At 40.3% G+C, this 20,437-nt stretch overlaps 1 protein-coding gene across 1 annotated transcript in view; it reads left to right on the forward strand.

The window, feature by feature from the left end:
• Nucleotides 1-9,813: 9,813 nt before the first annotated feature.
• The window catches only part of htra1b (HtrA serine peptidase 1b), a 31,149-nt gene continuing 20,525 nt past the window's right edge, over nucleotides 9,814-20,437 (forward strand). The window contains exons 1-4 of the mRNA XM_084740741.1: nucleotides 9,814-10,405; nucleotides 16,446-16,545; nucleotides 17,364-17,478; nucleotides 17,598-17,687. Of these exons, the coding sequence (XP_084596867.1) occupies nucleotides 9,946-10,405; nucleotides 16,446-16,545; nucleotides 17,364-17,478; nucleotides 17,598-17,687 (765 nt within the window). The 5' untranslated portion in view covers nucleotides 9,814-9,945. The remainder of the gene's footprint in view (nucleotides 10,406-16,445; nucleotides 16,546-17,363; nucleotides 17,479-17,597; nucleotides 17,688-20,437) is intronic.

Below are 20,437 nucleotides of genomic sequence, written 5' to 3' on the forward strand. Positions count from 1 at the left end.
TCTGAGAGACAAACACACATACAAACACACTCAGACATATACAAAAGCACACTCTGTACAGGCCTGGCAGCTGCATGTTAAAATACGCCAACTCTGACTTTGTTGTTCTCTCCTTTGTCTTTTTCACGCTTTCTTTTTCCAACTCGGACACGCACACGCATAAATCAAAACATTATTGCTGCCTGACTCAACTCGAGTGGAATTAGACTGATATTTCACACACACACTCGCACAGTTTCCAGGAAAAGCAGAGCAGAGCGTTTGAATGGTCTCCAGCGGACTTCACATCATAAACAGGAATGATGAGCTGTCCAACTGACGCTGGAGCCGAGGACAGGCAGCCAGGCAGAGGACACATTACTGCGACTGGAGCTGGTCTTCATTTATTACATTTTATATCTATTTCATGTTTGGTCCGACTCATCTTACATGCTTGACTCACAGCAAACATTTTTAAAACATACTTTCAATCGCAATTTTAAAATTTTATCTCATCCGGTCTTATCCTTTTCAAAAGTTCACTTTCAAGCAGCACAGAAAATAACTTTTCATAAAAACGAACCACCAGAACAACAGCACACAAATAATCAGGGTGACAATGCAGCACAAGTCAGTTCAGTATAAATCAGTGTAAATGACAGGACGATGAAAAAACACATTTACCCAGAGAGACAGAAGAGATGAGACAGAGTCATTTTCATTCAAGTCAAAAATAAATATTCCCTGAAACTCTTCAGAGTTCAACATAAAAACACAACTTTTCAGGTCTTCAGCAATAAACAGCAAAAAGAACTCAGTTTGTTCAGTTTAGGATCTCAAAATTTGGTCCGAGTAAACCATCTTCACCAAAACAAATCGAATTAGGATCTGTGGAAAAGTTTTAGCGGTTCAGTTTATTAAAGAGTAAAAAGAGTAAATCAACTCAACAAAGTTCATCAGAGATCTGTGGACAGGTGTCAGCTGTTTGCTTCATGATCAAACAGAAAATCAAACTGCAAAAGTTTGTGAAAGAAGAAAATACACGGAAAAAAGGAGCAATGCAGACCTGGCGTTCACCAACTCACCTGCAGAGAAGGGAGATTATTGATCGGATGGTTCCGGAGATATTCGGTCTTTTCGGAGACTCACGTGTCGTTTTTCCCACGCCGTCTTTCAGACACCATCACTTCCTTTTTAGCTCCTATATAAAGGAAGAGAGGCGGAGGCCGGTTGCTCGAAAAACGGTCGGTGATTGGTTGTCAGGATGGACAGGTGACAGGGGTGTGTGGCCTTCATTCATTAACATTAATTAACTTTATACATATTATTAAACATTACTATAAATATACCCAAATTAGCTAAAATGATTTGATGTTTTTATTGAACAGATGTAAAGTTGACGACTTAAAATCAATCTGAAAATGAAGAGAGAAGTAAATGAATGAAATGTAAATGAATGCCTGATAATCTGAGACAGGTCACTTTGAAATGTGGACGCTGATTAAAAAGATCTTTGTGTCACATGACAAACTCAATATCAGCAACTTTACAGAGACATTATGAAGAAATGACAAGAAAAGACAACTGGATAAGAAAGTATTTATAATTCATAGAAATGTCATGAACTCATTAACTGAAAATGAATAAAATAAAGAATTTCGAGTAAAGAGTTTCTTTATATATCTTTAAAATTTTTGTAATATTTTATTCTCTTTATTTCTTTATTTTATTTCCTTATCATTCTGCTGTATTATTTTATTCTTTATTATTCTTTTTCACTTGTAAATCTTTTATTTTCATATTTTAAGAGCCAGTTAATAAACAAACATTAATAATAACTTAATTTATCAGAAAAAAATAAGTAAACATTAAAAGGCCCATAACTAGTTCTAATCTGAAATACTGTTTTAAACTGTTATAATTCAAAATCACAGTTTTATTTTTATTTGACAGTATTGATATTGATCTTGCTGTGGATGATTAGATGGAGGATTCGAGCTGCTCCAGGACGTCCAACAGGCAGCTTTAACTTGTCCTCACTGCTGTTTGTGAGGAAACATGGACTGTTTGTAAAATCTAAATCAGAGCTGGACAAACTTTTCCCTTCAAGGGCCAAAACTGAAACTTACTGTTGGGCCATGAGCCAAAAGCACAAACCCGATGTGTTGTACAGATACAAAATGATACTAAGATCCCAAGTTAACTTCCTGTGCAAAGAGTCGCTCTATCCGTCTGCTCAGATTATGAAAAATAATTAATAATGAAGGATCCTATTTAAAGAGTTTTTTTTTTTTATGTTATTTTGGGGCTTTTGCCTCTATTGAACAAGACAGGTGAAGGTAGACTGGAAAGGTGAGAGAAACAAAGGAGACGACAGACAAAAATAAAACTGTATAAATAACAATTTATATATTCATTCTTAATTATAATGTATTTAATACATTTCACCACTGAAAAAAGCATAACATCTAAGTACTTGGTTTGTTTAGGTGAACTCAACTGAAGTACACTGAGTTTGGCATTTTTTTTTTTACCTCAAAGTACAAGTAGCTTATTTAAAATTAGTGTTAATAACAAGTTGATAAAAACTGTTAGGTGAACTCAGTATTTGTAATTAAACTCAATGTTAGTATTTACAGTGTGCAACACTTTCAAACACCTTCTTATTACTGTTTCATATGGATTTCATCTGAAAATACAAGGAAATAAAACATATTGTAAAATAAATATTCCAAACACCTGCAAATTATAACATATCAGGCATAAAAAAAATTCATGTTTCTTTTTGTTTAATTACTCAGCTCCCTGTGGTGCATGAACACAATCCTATTACAAAATGACAACAACAGAGTGAAACTGTTTCATTTTTTGAAGCCAAACTTCCTCCAATAAATGTTCTTTCCTGTTACACCATAGTATCATGTGACAGGTTCCCCTAGTGAATTTTATTATATAACAGAACAAAATCATGGTTTAGAAACATTCAACCACATATGTTCTTGGCAAGGCTTGTGTCTGTTAAAATGTTCCTTATGATTACTGGGAATTCTTTCAAGGGCCACAGAAACTCCTTCAAGGATCAACGGGAATCCTTCTGCACCCCTTGAACTCTGTCAGAAGCCATCAAAAGCCTTTCAAGGGCCAACAGAACATCTTTAAGAACCCCGGATTTCATTAAAGAACCCATGGAACCATTTGGGGGGAAAATGGAAATCCTTTAAAACCTCTTGGACTACTGCAGTGATCATTAGCACCCCTCCATAGTCCTCTGGACAGCCTTCAAAGACCGCTGACTCACCTTCAAGTATTATCAAAACTCTTTGAGAGATCTGTTCAAGGAACCACCTTAAGGACTAGTGCTGCCTCTTTAACTACCAGCCACTGCCAGAATCCATGGAAACTCTTCAAGGACCAAAAGAACCATTTTGGGGGTCAATGGAACTCTCTCAAGGATTTTTGTAACGCTTCCATAACCCACTGATTCATGCATTGAGCCATTCAGGGTTCAGGGTTCAGGGTTCAGGGAACCCCACCAAGAATTCACGGAACCCCTTCAATAATCACTTAAACCATTAAAATCCCTCTAGAACCCATAAAAAGACAATTGGTACCCATTGAAGGAACCCTGGATAGCTTCAAGTATTATTGGAACTCCCTCCAGGATCCAGGAGGTTATTCAAGACCCCCTGAACCATGTAAATGACTAGTGGAGCCCCTTTAATCACCAGCCACTGCAATACTCTATGGGAGTCCTTCCAGGACACCTGGAAGTCTTGAAGGTCCCTGGAAGATCTTCAAAGATTTGTACAATCCATTCAAAAAACAGTGATTTGCCTTCAAGTATCATTTGAAGTCCTTGAAGGATCCACTAAGTTCCCTCGAGACCCTTTGAACCACCACAAGGACCAGTGGAACCCCTTTAACCACCAGCTGTTAGGGTTATGGTTAGGGTTAGAAGAAGTTAATTTAAGTCTCATCACAGACCCTGAGAGCACTGTAAGAAAACATTGGTACCCCTACAACATGGACATCTTCAAAGACCACTGGATCACTTTCAAGTCTCCCCTGGAACCCAACTAAAGAACACTGGAAATCTCAGGGACTTTCAGTAACTACAGTGAACATACATTCATCCTCCTCTTTTCCTTGAGATCATCAATGCAGTTCACTCCCTCTTAGACCTCTCGAGTACGTCTCTATGGCGATGAGGGTGGCAACGGCAACACACACAAACAGACAGACAGAAAGATGGATGAAAATCCCCTTTGTGTTACGTCTTCTGTCGGACTGATGGGACACAGCGGGAGAAGCTGAATGAACGGCCCAGAGGCTTCAGATCAAATCACCTGACATCACAGGACATTTATAAAACTAAACTGAGGGTCTCAAAGCCCCACTAGAGGCCTCCAGAGGCCAAACTGCAGCGCACATCAAACCATACTGATTTGTTTGTATATCAAAATAATGAGAAGCTTTCTCAAAAATATTACTTTGATACCAAGACATTATTTTGAGATTGTTTCTCAAACCGCTGAAAGTTAACAAAGTAGCTGTTGTTTTTTTTGTTGTTGTTGTTTTTGTTCATGTGCTTGAGGTGGAAATAAATATGCACAAAAATGAGCAGAAAATCCAAATCCATGAATTTTCAATTTCATTGTGACTCTCAGCACAACCGTCAAGCTAATATAGTGTCCACCATCCAATTTAGCAATAATAAGTGCAACATCTGGTTACCCTTTCAAAATAAAGCTTTATGAAGAACATTTCAGGTAAATGCCGTAGTTTGGTTGGGTTAAGGCACTAAAACTGCTTGGTTTGTTTTAGAAGATGATTATGGTTTTAGTTAAAATGACTACTGCCATTAAACAATTATTTTTGACTATTTGTCAGAGCTGCAGTGATTAATAGATTATTAAATTAATTATCAAGAAAAAAAGTCAAAATATTCTGATTCGAGTTTCTTCCTCTAGTAAACTGAATATCTTTTGGTTTTGGACAAAACAAGACATTTGAGGACATCATCTTTGGTTTTGAGAAACTCTGATCAACATGTTTTACCATTTTCTGACATTTTACACACCAAACAACTGTTAACTGATTAATGGAGAAAATAATCGACCTATCAGTCGACTATGAAAATAATTCTTAGTTGCAGCCCCACTATTTGTTTCACATAGCAATCTCATCCACCCCGTCTTTCTCCCTTCATGGACTTTCTCACCCTTTATACTAAGTCTGTCGATATCATGTCCAAAGTCACAAAAAATGAACAATTTGTGTCCATGTGCACAAATCTATTGATTACGGTTCGTGACCATTTCATAAACTGCTGTCATACTGGGTTGCAAATTGGCAAGTCTGGTAGCTGAGAAAACAAAGGACTCCTTTTCTTTGTTTTTCCCCCTTTCTTTATTGTACAGTTCATAGTTGAAACAAAAGGGGAGAGAGGGGCGTATGACATGCAACAGATGTCCCCGGCTGGAACCATACCAGAGAGACTATAGTGACACCCCAAAAAATCTGGTTCAGAACAACATAAACATACAGTCACTCATTCGTATTTCAAAGCCTGGAAATTATTATTTTCAGCTGTATGTGCAGTAAACTCACATATGTGCACGTACAATAAGTCTTAGGAACAGATGAGTGCATAGAACACACACACACACACACATGCATGAAAACACGTTCATACAGACCGAGAACACAAACTGTTTGAAGTTGATTCAAAAACATTTGTCATATTTGTGAGTCTAAATAATGGCTCTCACTTTCACTCTCTTTATCACCCACATTTATATGTCACCACATTTATCCCAGGCCCACACAAACGCACACAGGAATACGCACGCACACACACCCTTCAGGGCTCAGACTCTGGGTGGATTTTCTTGGCTTCGTCCTGCAATAACTCTGAAAACTCAGCAGCCGCTGGAGCCCACTGACACAAACACAACAGCAGCAGCTCTGTGGTGAGTCGAGCCGGACGGGAAGGAAATGAGCCCAGCAGAGGCTGTGCAGTCATATCACACAGCGTGGAGGGACAACTGTGGATCGGACTGTCAGTTAATTATGTGTAAATATTTACCAGCCAGACGAGGAACAGAGAGGCGAGTGAAAAAAGCCTGTTGTGGTGTGGCTGTAAATACCTTCAGTAGCTACAGTTCACATCAAAAATCAGCGACCTGATGGTGGAGTTTTGCTGCAAAAAAAATATGGAGGACGTAATCTGACTTATTAGAAATAAATGCATGGATGGAATGCACTGGTATGTAACATTCAGAAATCCCCCAGTTTTGTTGAGAGTTGAAGTGTGTGTGAATCCCACAGATTCCCTGTGAGAACACAACTCATTCTCAACCCAGCTCGTCAAAGAGCGACGCATGTGAGTAACTGACAGCAGGCCAGTTTGATTGTGGAGCCTCACAAGGTCCAGAAAGGTGGATCTGGACTATTGATCTGCAGTGAGGGCCTTTTGATTTGAGCTGGCAGCAAATCAGCCCCAGACTCCCTTAAAAAAGTTTCATGAGATGTTGAGCTGCAGGAAACTTTAGAAATGTTGCAAAACACTGTCCACGACAAATTCTTTAATTGTTTGTCTCCTCTTAACAAATGCAATACATTAAGTAATTCCTTTTTTGTAACTAAAAAATATCATGTCATTATGTCCTGGTGTGTCACAGCACTGGTGTGTAGGCCACTTTATGCCTAGAGATAAATGACATGCCTTGTTGCACTGATTGCGTTTACACCTAATGCATAAGATCCTAACACAAGCCAGACTGCATCCAGATGTGGTCAGTTGCAATCACAATGCATTTACCTCTGGCATTAACACGCGTTTTTCCCTGTCCGTCTGGACACTGATTGTGTTTTAGTTTCAGATGTAAATGAGGACAGACGAAGGGTTTCAGACATAAGAACATTTTATTTAAAATCCAACAGTACTGAGTGAGTTTGAAACATTGTTTAAGGCTGTAATAAATGATTTTGATCACTGGCAGTTAGATGTCTAACAGAATATTGTTACTATTTGTGGTTAGAAACCAGTTTGAAATGTTTCAACAACAGGGAGACAAATTACTTACTTCAGCGATGTTGTCTACAGAGCTGCAATGATCTATTACATTGAGTTTCCCTGAATGTCAGATATTGACATAATAATCACATGATGTCGCATATGACATCATAGAAAGCTTGACATTGAGTGTTTAGTGGTCAGAACAATTGACAGTTTCCAAAACAGAGCTTTGCATCATGCAGCCAATGACGCGGCTGCTCTCTTCTAAATAAAGACTGATGGACAAACCGCTCATTTTGAACAATTCTCTGCTGTGAAGTGGAGTCAGTAATTTGTGTTTGTGAGATGCAGACAAGAGACTGAACCATCATTTACAGAGCTGTGAACATTGCTGTATTGTTAATATGAATATGCACAGACACAGCATTACCTCTGATGGAACATGTCATTTGAGTTTAAAAAATATTGAGCCAAAAATACTTTTTTAAAAATAATTTTAATCAGGTGTAGAGGATAAGCTGGCTCATTCTGGGGGGGACATAAATAAGATGGATGATGGCTCATATTATTCAGCAGACGTCATATATATATATATATGTAATGCAAAACCTGCAAAAGTGTGTAATTCTGACACAGAACAGGTCCTAATATGAGACATGTCCCAAAAGTGAGCTGAACTTTCCAATCACTGTATTGAATTGTCTTTCTCATAGGAAAGATCGATTATTGCAGACTAGCACTCACTGGCTGGGAGTCAATGGGAATGTGCAGCCAGCAGAGTATTTGATTACATAATCCAGTTAGACTGAAGGACGTAGACGGTATCACTGGACTCTATCACTCTGTAACACGAGAGGCAGAAACAGCTGTCCTTAGAGACTTAAAATTAATATAAAGTGGTACTTTTCACCATAGAGGGGGTGAACTTATATGTTACTCATGGAGAGATTGATTGAATTAAAATTTATGATAGTAAACTTCTAGCGACTGACAGCATGAACAGCCTCTGCACCGGACAGTTCTGTTTTTTATGCACAAAACCAAACATTCAATCATATATTTGGCCTGCAGTCTGACTGTTTGGAAGGTTTTGCTGTGATCAAACGTCTTAGAGCTTGTTTAAATCAGCCTCGTGTCTCACTGTCATCATGTGAAAAACCAGAGTTGTCCACTTTTGAAGAAACATAAAGGGTTATACTGAGAGGAGTTGGCTCAAGTCATGTAACTTGGACTTCAACGACAAAATCAAAAAAGACTTGCAACTCCACATGGACTTTGACACCAGTGACTTGTGGCCTCACTTGGACTTGAGGCTTTTGACTTGGAAGTATTTGATATCTTCCCCCAAACCCAAAGATTACGAACACTAAATAAATTAAATTCCTGAATCAACTAACGTTAACACTATTCATTCTCAGCACTCATAATTCTCCAGATCCACCTTGTTTGAACCAGAGGCTGTATGCACAAAATCCTTCCTCCTCGATGTTAACAGATGGGACATGAACCAAACTAAACATCAAACTACACGTCAAATTAATTTTTCCCAGAGATAGTTTCTGTCTTTTCAGGCAGTTCTTATCACACTGATGTTCGTCCATGTGTTCATTTTTCTGACCAGTTTGGTTTTTATTAGATATCTGATGCTATAAAAAACAAGGTTTTGTGCCACGACTGACAGCTGAGCTCTGCGCACAATTGAGTCGGAGAATGAGCATGAAGTTGAAATGTCAAGACAATAGTCAAAAAATTGAGATTAAAGTAGAAAAGATATTTTGACTTTACTCTCAACATTTCAACCCATAATGCAAAAATAAAGAAATCTGTTGCTCAATCAGAAGAAACAATATAAACATGGGAAAAATATTCCATTATAAGTCCTGCATTCAAAGTTTTACTCAAGTAAAAGTACTTACAGGCAGGCATAAATCATGTTCATGGACAAACTTTTCTCTGCATTTGAACATTGTTGGAAACATTTGGGATAATGTAAGTACACAACTCAACAACATACACAACATGTCTTTAGACATTTAATGCAGAAATGTTGCACATTATAGCTTCAAACCAGGCAAATGTTTTACTTTCTAACTGGATATTCATTGACAATGCATTTGTGTCTGCAAAGCATCAAAATGATTTCATATTGGCATATAATTAATTATGAAATATATTTCCACATCCTCATACAAGTATATAGAATGAATCAGTGATTGATTAAGGTAGTTTTTAACTTTGTCGAGGTGATCATGAAGCTGACTTTCTTTCCAAATAATAATGCACAACTTATAAATTTATTAATAAAAATCAGTTTGTATTGCTTTATGTGTCCTTTCCCAAGTAAAATATTCTGATTCAGGTGCACCCCTCCCTAAATCTCACACACTGAACCTTTAAAGCATCAAATATTCTTTATGCAGAATGACTTGGGGGAGTTTTTATTGCGTAATGTGTTATGACTTAAAATCTAGGCAGCAGTAGGCTGAGATAATTTAATTAAATTATGCTGTTGGATATGTACTGTAATATTTCCCTGAAATGAGGTGGAACAGAAGTATAAAGTGGCACAGAATTTAAATTCTAGTGCAAATACTTCAAAATGACATTTCAAGTGCAGTGTTTGAGTAACTGCATGGGAACTTTTCACCACACACAACTTTAATCGCACACACACACACACACACACACACACACACACACACACACACACACACACACCTCCACCATCCCCTCCTTCCATCTGACAGACGTCACACACGCCCACCAATCGCCTCATGTGTTTATCCTGCAGCTTTTATAAACCGGGACAGCAGCTCAACACTGCATAAGTTTGTGCCGGTAACGGAGTCTTGACCTGCGCACTACTAAAGAGCACAATTTAAAACTTTTGAATTCTAACCTAGCGTTTCATATCAGTTTAAAGTCCAGATTTCATCTGTCCAATCATGCGTCTCCAGTTTGTCCTCTGCGTAATGGCCACGCTCGTGTGCCCGTATCTGGTCGCCGAGGCACGGATAGCCAAACGTTTCGCCATCGGCTGTCCGGAGAAGTGCGACAAGTCTCAGTGCGCTCCGATCCCCGCAGACTGTCTGGCCGGAGACGTGCTGGACCGCTGCGACTGCTGCCCGGTTTGCGCGTCCGGCGAAGGCGAGCAGTGCGGTGGCACCGGAGACCAGGAGTGCGCCGAGGGGATGGAGTGTGTGGTGACCGACGGCGTGGAGGTGTCCGCCACCGTCAGGCGGAGAGGCAAGGCAGGTGTGTGCGCGTGCACCAGCTCCGAGCCGGTGTGCGGCAGCGACGGCGTCTCCTACCGCAACATCTGCGAGTTGAAGCGCGTCAGCAACCGCGCCATGAAGCTGCAGCAGCCGCCAGTGATCTTCATCCAGAGAGGAGCCTGCGGGAAAGGTGAGAGCTGTGTGTGTGTGTGTGTGTGTGTGTGTGTGTGTGTGTGTGTGTGTGTGTGTGTGTGTGTGTGTGTGTGTGCGCGCGCGTGCGTAAAACATGCCAGACTTGGTTAAGATTAATTGAACGTGTTGTGGAACCATTTGCACTCTATGGCAGTGAGGTGTGGGGTCCACTTAAAAAACAAGACTTTACTCAGTGGGATAAAAACCCCATTGATGCCCTGCATGCCGAGTTTGGTAAGAATCTCCAAAATGTCCAGCGGAAAGCTACACACAAAGCATACAGGGCTGAATTAGGCCACTATCGACTAATTCCAAAAGTATTTTTAAAAAAAGAGCAATTAACTTTTGGAAACGCCCAAAATTAAGTGACTCCCTCCAGTATCATAACCAAGTCCTGCTATCCCAGGAGCTGAGGGGTAACAGGGAGTCCACAACCATACTCAATACCTCAGGAAAAGAATATCACAAATCAGACTCAACCAAATGACCAAACAGTTAAAACACTAACAAAAGCAAAAAAAAAAAAAAAAAAAAAGCAAAATGCTGTGCTCTTTGGCCTTAGATCAATTATTTGAGCATAGTGTGCTAAAAAGAACCATGACAAAGTACAGACTGAGCAAGAACAACGTTGCAATTGAAAAGGGGAGACACATGAAAACATGTTCCCTGCAGGAGCAAAGGCTGTGCTGTCACCACACACCTTCAGTGAACCTGAGACAGAGCTGCACATCCTCACCAAATATGAAAAATCCTCAAGAAACACATTTAAAAAAAAAATAGAACTGAAAACTTGTATTGATCTTAACTTAGTGGATGACAATAAAATGGCTGTCCTACTAGGAGAGGACCAAAAGAGAGAGAGGAGAGGAGAGAGAGATTGTATCTTAAGAAATCAAAAAGAGAGAGCAGGCTTCTTTTTTCTGCTTCCAAAGAGCCTGAAGTGTGATAAAACAGAAATATTTCAGAAATGTGTGTGAGTGTGTGTGTTTTGTATCTGAACTCGGATGAACTCAGCAGCAGTTCACACACAGAATGAACTTTCTCTTCCTCCATTTCTTGGTTGCAGTGCTCTTATCACATCTTCCAAAGAATCCGTTCTCAAATTAGCTTCAGCGCGTTGTCATTCAGAGGGGGCCAGGGGCTTGGTGCTTGGAGCTTTTGAGAAATGCAAAGGACAGACATACAGTCAGACAGAGATTTCTTCCTTTATAGATAGAAGATGCTGCACCGGCACCACCTGTTGGCCAAATGGCAAAAAACTGTGCCCTCTGGTCTTTTGTCATGCAGGAGCTGCAAACAGCTGGTTTTTGAGGCGCATCAGCGCTGATGCTCGGGTGTATTAAGATGCAGTTCCTCTAATGGCCATTTTCAGATGATTATACACTAATGCAAACATACCTGTGAATATTATACTCCATTTCTGCCAATAGATCCCTGAAAATCTGGACCTTTAACACAACTTTCATCACAACTTTGACTCATTTGAGATTTTTACAAGTTATAGCAATGCGTCAAACATTATTAGAAGCTTCTTTCTTATTACATCTCCTTCTGTCCTCATAGTCTCTGTCACTGTGGCATCTTTCCATCTGCTGATCAGTCAGATTTGCATCAGCACCTCACACTGCACCAAACTCTAAAAATGGGGTTATTTCCCCCCTCTAAACCTCTCTCTCTCTCTCTCTCTCTCTCTCTCTCTCTCTCACACACACACACACACACACATACACACACTCTCAATGTTGTCTTTACAAGGTCATAATGTCTTGAAATCAGGCCAGGATGTCCTGAGTGCCAGCCCTGTGCTACAAAAACAAACAGTGTTTTCCTCATGAGTCTACGAGTGTATGTGTGTGTGTGTGTGTGTGTGTGTGAGTGAGGGAGTAATGAAAGCATATTAAGAAGCTAACACACACTCTGACACTTTGTGAAGCTGCAGCTGTGAACACACCAATTTGCTGAGTGCAGTTAGGTTCTGACTCTTAGAGAAGTTCAACAAGGTCAACACCTTTCTTCTTCTCCTTCTTCTTCTCTGATTCCTCTCCTTTCTCTCATCATCTTTCCTCTTCTCCTCCTCACTCTATCTCCTTTTTACATTCTCCACTCTTCTCTTCTTCCTTCCTCCAACATCATATTCCCCTCTTTTCTAATTTCCTCTTCTCCTCCCGTTCCCTTTCTTCTTCTCCTCATGCATTCCTTTTCTGCTCCCAACTTTGATCTGTTTAATTCCTCTCCTCTCTCTTGTCATTTTTGGGCATTTTCTGTTTCTTTCTGTCCATCCATTTAATTTCCATCTCATCATCCTTCCATTTCCTCTTTCCTGTCCCCTCATTTCCTTTCTCCTAATTCCCTCTCCTCACATCTTTGATCTGTTGAGGGACGGACAAGTTTGTTGCTTCTGTCTGAGGAGATGAACATCTCAAGCTGAGGAAAGAAATCTGGACGATGATATTCACACACACACACACACACACACATGCACACACACCATATTAAGTCTTCTGTAATGATTCATTTCTTGGAGCTGATTGGTTGGTTGTGTAACTTCCTGAACGGACGCAGATCTAGGTCAGTTATTTTACCCAGATTTGAAGTGTTTTTCCTTTTATCACTTGTCTTTTATTTTGTCTGCTTCCTGCACAGACTTGCGAGCTCTTTTTCAGATTGACAGGCTTGGATACAAAGTCAACAAAACACAGTTGCAACGGTGACTCAACTGGAGGAATTTTTCCAAGTTCAGACTCGTCCAGCTCTTAATGATATTTAACATCATAAGTGCAAAACAGGGTATCATTTGACTTCTGGGGGAAGGCAAGATTGAGCAGCAGTTTATTGTGCTAAAAATGAAAAACTACTTGATCAAATTGTAAGCTGGGAGCTGCTTAAAAAGTCAGTTTTGTGCAACTACAGATCACATTTGTTCCATCAGTGCAGCTTAATTTTAGTTCATATCTGAGGGCTGCAGAGACAAACCTAGTTGCAAATACTAGAATCAATGAACGTTTTTCTTAAAATAAATAATAATACTGTTGTTATACTGCATTTTTCCAAAGCCAATCAGCCCACTGTCACTCCCAAAGCATCAAAAATGGCAGCATAGTCAGTTCCCCTACATGTTTCAAAATATGATGCTGTAGGTGCACCTCTGTGGTTATGTGTTGATGTGCCGTCAAATTCAGGTGATGTAGCAAGAGCTAAGGAGAAAGAAGTTCACGTATGGAGGAGGTTAGATTAATGGATAGGTACAAAAAATGCAGGGCTTTCACCCAGGAGACCGGGCTTCGTGTCCCCCTTGTTAACCTGCCATCCCCCATTTTCATTCCCTCACAGTAGGGTGCAGGGGCAGAGGTGTTCCTCAGCTGAATATGTTAATCATTGATCCTGTATCTGACTGAGGTTTATTCAAGTTAGAATCTATGACCCTGACCATGGCTCTGAAATACCAGCAGCCCACCTGTGCTGTGTATTTATAAATCCATGGCACTGTCCGTGGTACTGAAGTAGCAGACAGATAATATGGCCTTTCTCTCTCAGTTTTGTCTTGGATCTAAATTTTTCTTTAAACTATACAGTAGAGCTACAGAACCAAAAGAACTCTTCATGAGTCAGTTCACTAATGGCGGCTGAATGAAAGGAAACCAGAACACTACAGTGCACCCGTTGAGCCAATCATCCTGACATTGATTACTGCCAATAGTGACCAGTCAACAGTGACCTATATGTACATAACTTACGTAATGTGTGTTAACACATAACGATCCATTCCTACATCTGACCAAGTAGTTTCCATGCCTTCATTTTGAAGGTTTACCCAGACGCAGCATATTTAGTGTTACTAACTTGACAGTGGAGCCGTGCGTGTGCTAAACTGATGTTAGAGGTACCTGGAACATCACAGCTTGGTTCTTATGGAGTTGAGAGTATGTTGTAACAGTGTGTTAGTCCTTCATGTTACCGTATGTTCACATTACCAGCGACACAGCTACAAAACAGCCAAACATGGTTGGCTGTATTGTCACTGAGCGCTGAGAAAAGTTGAGGCCAGTTTAACTTTTATTTGTAGCGCAAGTGGCAGACGTCAGCGTCTGACTTCCGTAGCTTGATGGTATGTCGCCAGTAATCTGAACATGCTATTGGACTTTCCTACAGCCCCAAGTCAGTTGCTAAATCTGTAAAAACAACTTATAAACATATAGTTTCATTTTTAAAATAGGCTCAGTAATTACCTAAACCACTGCTCACTGTAATTTTACCAGCATGTGTGTATGTATGTGTGTGTGTGTGTGTGTGTGTGTGTGTTCATGGTAAAGAAGAAACATGTCAAGCAGTGCAACAATGTAGCTCCATGGTACAGAGGAAGAAGATTTATGAGTAGGGTTGCAGAGTTTGTGTATTGTCCTTAACCAATACTTTAACACGTTAACTGCTGAACTGATTAATCATTAATACTTAATAATATACAAAATTTACATCTTTTTCTCAGTTTAAGACCTCAGTGTATGCGGCGCTGTTACCAACACCCGCAGTGGTCAGTATGTTTCTTCTTCGTCTGACTGGCTCCATTCAGTTCACTTCAAAGCTGCAGCAGCTGGCGCACCACTAATCCTCCAGCCAAACACTCATTCAGCCAAACACACATAAATACATCAGTGTCTGTTGCACCTGAGATCGAAGTGAACATTCAGATCCTCAGGAAAACTTAGAAGTGGAGACTCAAGTCATGTGAGTTTAACTTGATTCAACTTTGACTGGAGTCACATGATGTGGAGTCCAGTCAGACTCACGTCAAGAATTTGACAACTTCAGACTTGAGACAAAATGAAAAGAGACTTAACTTGACATTATCAATAATGACTGATGATTTCAAACATGTTCAAACATAAAAAACTTGGCTGACTTCAGCAGTATATCAAATAAAGACCACCTTGAACTACTTTCTCATCATTCTAATGAATAATTCAAACATTGAAACCTAATTATTGACTGTGTGAGAGCTGATGTAGTTTAAGCTCCTGATAATTTCTTTTACTGAGCAAAAGTCAACGTTTGGCCTCCTGTCTGTTGTTCAGCATTAGATATCCAAAGAAAACATATAAGGACTTGTCCTAAAATAAATAATAAATACATTTAAAATTGATAGAATTTTAATTTAAATTAATTTAAGTTACAAATCTGATTAGACATTTAATGTCAGCTTGAAGTTCAATCCTCAGGCCTCTTCATTACTTTGCATGTAGTAATTTATTAGCAACAAATTTCTGATTAATTTATTACAGCAACTGAAACTATCATACTCAAGCTTTCAATCTCTCTGCTTTGAGAAAACATGCTTTTGACACCAAAGCACACAGATGGGAGAAAGTGTCTTCATACTGGTCCCAGCAGGTCGGAGTGAGCAGTGAAATGAAAAAATAAAGATCTGTAGCCATGACAGATGTTGCAGCCCAGCTGGAGTGAAACCAAAGCAGGGTTACATAAGGTAACAGCAACATTTACGCATGGACTGTTACAGTTTTGTCTGAAAACATCCTAACATCCATCCTCTAGTATCTGTCTGTATGTTTTGAAGCTCTGAGTCACTTCCTTTGTTTTATAAGCATCAGTGGGAGCAGCAGACGGTCTGCAGCTGCTCTCAGACCTACAGTTCATATACTCCACATCTGGATCCAGTTTGACACAGCAGCTACAGTTTGGGTCCATCACACCACCCTGCACCACCACACATCACGCTTCAGAGGAAACTCAGGAAACTCAGGACATTTAGACGATGATGTTTTTATCCAATCTGGCAACACAAGCCTACAATTTTCTCCTCCGTCACTGTGATCCGTTTTATTTGAGATGCGTACAACAGATGATTGACAGTTCTCTGCTTCCGTCAGAGAGCAACATGAACCCGTCCTGCACGCTGCAGGGTCCCAGAACTGTGCTGCTACTCAGTAGAATCCATTCAACTCTGGTCATGAAGTTGAAAGCCAAGATGTGTCTGTTTCTGAGAGACAATACAGGTGACAGATGTTGTGTCTTCCCTGTTTCAGGTCAGCAGAACCCCGACAGTCTTCGTTACAAGTACAACTTCATCGCTGATGTGGTGGAGAAAATTGCACCTGCTGTTGTTCATATTGAACTGTACCGCAAGTAAGAAAAACTCTTTACAGTACCTTTCTTTCTGATACTACATGTTAACTGTAGTTTGATTGTATGTGTGCTGCTACCTCAACTCTGTTTCCTTGAATGCCCAAGACAAATTTCCCCTAAAGGAGACTAAAGGCTAATCTAATAGAATCTAATCTCTTTACACACCTGCAGTTAAACCTGTTAAAGTACCTCTGAAGTTTAGTGAAGCAGGAATGTTATTTTTAGTTGGCATTAAAGACATTTATCTCACCATCAGATAGCCATTTCTGACAGGAAACTGAAGTTATGTAGGCCATTGTATCACCTTCCTCCTGCCACCACAGTCCTTTAACAAAAACATTTTAGAACAAAGGAGCTGCTGGTTCACCACTGCCTCCATCTGTTAGCTTGTGTGATTATGTGGCTTTGGTAGACCAGCAACTCCCATGTTCTTTGAGGTAAGATTACTGCAAGGTAAAGCAGTGAAAATATGCTAAATATAGTGTGCACTTAAACTGATTTCTTTAGGTAGGCCTTTTTCAGGTGGCTAAAATATGTTGGGGGGCGTTCCAACTGTCTATGGACAGACTATATGCAAATACATTTTAACCCTCACAACCCTGTTTCTGAATAAGTACCTCATGCAACCCCAACTCAAAAAAGTCTCTTTAATTTATGTGACTGTCTATGCTAATCCTGGCAGGAGTTTTCCAAAATCTTAATTTTTAGTGACCAAATTCTTCAAAAGACTCATGTATGTGTGGACAAGGCCTGAGTTGCATTGGTGTCCTCACACTGGTGTGAGATTGGTGCTCTTGTCTCGTCCTCTCTCTGCTCAGGATGATATTCTCTAAGCGGGAGGTGGCAGTGGCCAGCGGCTCTGGATTTGTCGTGTCAGAGGACGGACTCATTGTCACCAACGCCCACGTTGTGGCCAACAAGCACAGAGTAAAGGTATGCAAAACAGGGGAAAGATACATTATGTATTTTGTAATAAACAGCAGTTACTTCATCAGGGGCAAGTGCAGCGTGACAGGTCCTGAAAAGGAAGACGTTTTTTATTTATCGTCCAGGTGGAGCTGAAGAGCGGAGCCACATTCGACGCCAAGATCAAAGATGTGGATGAGAAGGCCGACATCGCTCTGATCAAGATCGACACACCGGTGAGCAGTGAGAGAGGGATGGAGGGATGAATGAGTGGGATGGTTCTTATTCTGTTTTGATTTTCTCTACAGGGACTCTTCTTTTTATCTTCCCTTCAATCTGACCTCCAAATGGCCTTGAAATCGTATCATTTTAAAATCTGCATCGCAGCGTTGGCCTCTAGGTGTATTGAGCTTGTTGTCAAGAGTCTTGTTTCCGCTGCAAGAACTTTCCCCAGGAACCTTTGGAGGAACTTCCTTCTCAGAGGTTGTAACTTATATAAGTACAGAAACTGGGGCCTGCAGCACTGAACATTTCTGATTGATCGATTATATATAGCATTTTATTTAAGACACCATTTTTAAAAATCTGAAGCTGCGGACCAGTTCAGTCGGTAAGGCAGATGGACCAACAGCAAAATCCAGGCCTGACTGAGCATTTATGCTGAGGATGAAATACAGCAGGAACGGAAACATCAAGCAGCAAATAATGATGTGTAAAAACACTTTTTCATACGTCAGTGGATTAATTGGCCTAATGTTTGTTTGTGTTTAGACTGCGGTAGAAACATGGACAACAACAGGATGAAGGAATCTTCTAGGTCCTTGAAAAGTGATTCCTGGGACTAAAAGTTCTTGGTGGAAACGCAGGTTTAGATGTTCACACTAGACTATGATTTCAAGTTTGAGTTTTGAGTTGTGGAGGCAGAGTATTCACCTTACAAGGCAGGTGGATTCACACGGTCTCGCAAGAAACCATCTTGTTAGGCTTTTAGTTAGTGTGTTTGTGGTGGTTCAGACCAGTCAGCATCCTGTAAGGAAGGAGCAATGTTAGTGGTTTAGGTGTGACGGCAGTGAGAAGTGACAAAAGAGGTTAGCATAGATGCTGGTATAACATCAGAACTGGAGGGTATTTCTGGTGTTGGTAATATTTCTGGTTCATCAAAGTATTTTCTTTTGAAAGTGGTTTCCCTTTTCCAGACAGTTTCCAATGATGACTTCTCAGAAATCTCCAGTTAGCAGAGCATCTGCGGAGAAACAACGAGGTGTTAGGAGAATAGTGGGTGTGACAAAGTTCCTTCATTTGTCCCAGAGCTGTTTGCTTACTTGTCAGATTTTTTTGTGTCATGTGTCGTCTAAAAATCTGAGACATCACTGATTCAATCGTTACAAAACTCGGTGGTGATGCAACTTAATCAAGAGGAAAGTAATAAGATGATATTTATTTGATATAATTAGCAAGAAACCTCATTTTGCCTCGATTTTACGATGCAGCTCTTGAGAAACTTCCTCTCTTTGTGTCCTCTTGTGCCCCCTCTCTTCTTTTTTCTTCTCCTCTCAGACAGACTTGTTTTTTCTCTACCTCTCAGTTTCTCTCTTCTCCTCCCTCTTTCTCATTTTCCAAAACAAATTCAGGTATTTATTCCTTCTTAGAAAATATGTTTTTCCTTAGTGTTCCCTAAACGAAAGGCCTGGCTTTCATTTTAGCTCAGTGGGATCTTTAAGACAAGGCACCTCAGCAAAATAATACCATGAGATGAAAGCTGATATCTGTGGAGCAGGTCAGAAGACAGAAGGAACTTTTTTTATGTGGGTTAATCTGGGTTTTCATTTTCTCGCAGCACTTTGTTTTTGTCCAAGGATGACCGGACGGCCGGGTTCAGTTCGGGAAGTGAGGTTTTTCCACAGAGAAACATTTTTAGCACAAGAAGGTCAAATTGTCTCATTTTTTACAGACATTCAGTCAGAGCTGCAGCATCCTGCACAAGGTCAGACACTTAAAGGGGAACATCGGCCATTTATATGGGCAAAATTTAGAAATTCACTCACCAGAACAAACTACGACAATATTTCTTCTCTCCAGGTTATATTTAAATCTACCCTGAGGGGTTAGAGTTCCTATATTCATGCTCTGTTTTAACAACCAAAATAACAAAAAACCTTCAAAAGCAGTACATTCTTGATTGGACATAGTTAACTAAAGTTGTGGATCTATAAATAGACGGAATAAGAGAAAACAGGTGATAAATTAAGGGAAGTGAAGGCGAAGTGATGAAGCCCAGCTGTGCTTGTGAAAGAAGACAGGATGCATTATGCAACAGATCTGGATTCTGTTTTCACAATATTAAAAAAAAAAGTCTTCAAATGACATTGAATGACTCTTTTTAAGGACCACATACACCCTGCAGGAGTTATTCAGTATTGTGGCATTTGCATTGCAAGGTGCTGTATGAAAGATTTCTTTTTAAACATTCAAAAATTGATTCAAATCATCAACACAATGTGAACAAATAGCAGTTTTGACATTATGTCAAAGATGTGTTGTGTTGCAGAGATATATACTGAAGTTAGCATGCTAACCAGCTAGCTTCAACATGTCCTACCACTTTGTACCTCAAGAGGTGATAGTGAGTCACTATAGCGTCCATTCTGCCCTCAGTCCAGCAACACCAGCCAAACCCTGCTCAGGCCTCCAGAGGTTGGCGTCAACTGATGCCTATCCTCCCTCTCACTTCTGTCCCACTTCTTGCCCCTTCTGACCCCGCTGTGTCTTCATCATTCATCTCCGGAGTCAGAGTCCTGGTCCTGAGATGTTGTAAATCGCTTTGGTACTGTATTCTGTCAAATCGGCCTCTGTAGGTCTCTGAGGCTGTGTTTGTTCCCAGTCCAGCCGTGTTCATTGGGAGGCTGCTGAGCCAGGTTCCGTTCGCCCTGGTTCTGGTGCCCATTCTGGTGCCTCTCCTTGCCAGCATTCCCTGCTTGGTCCAACC

The sequence above is a fragment of the Lutjanus erythropterus genome, chromosome 17 (genome assembly GCF_056507025.1).
Source record: "Lutjanus erythropterus isolate fLutEry1 chromosome 17, fLutEry1.hap2, whole genome shotgun sequence".
Taxonomy (NCBI): Eukaryota; Metazoa; Chordata; class Actinopteri; order Lutjaniformes; family Lutjanidae; genus Lutjanus; species Lutjanus erythropterus.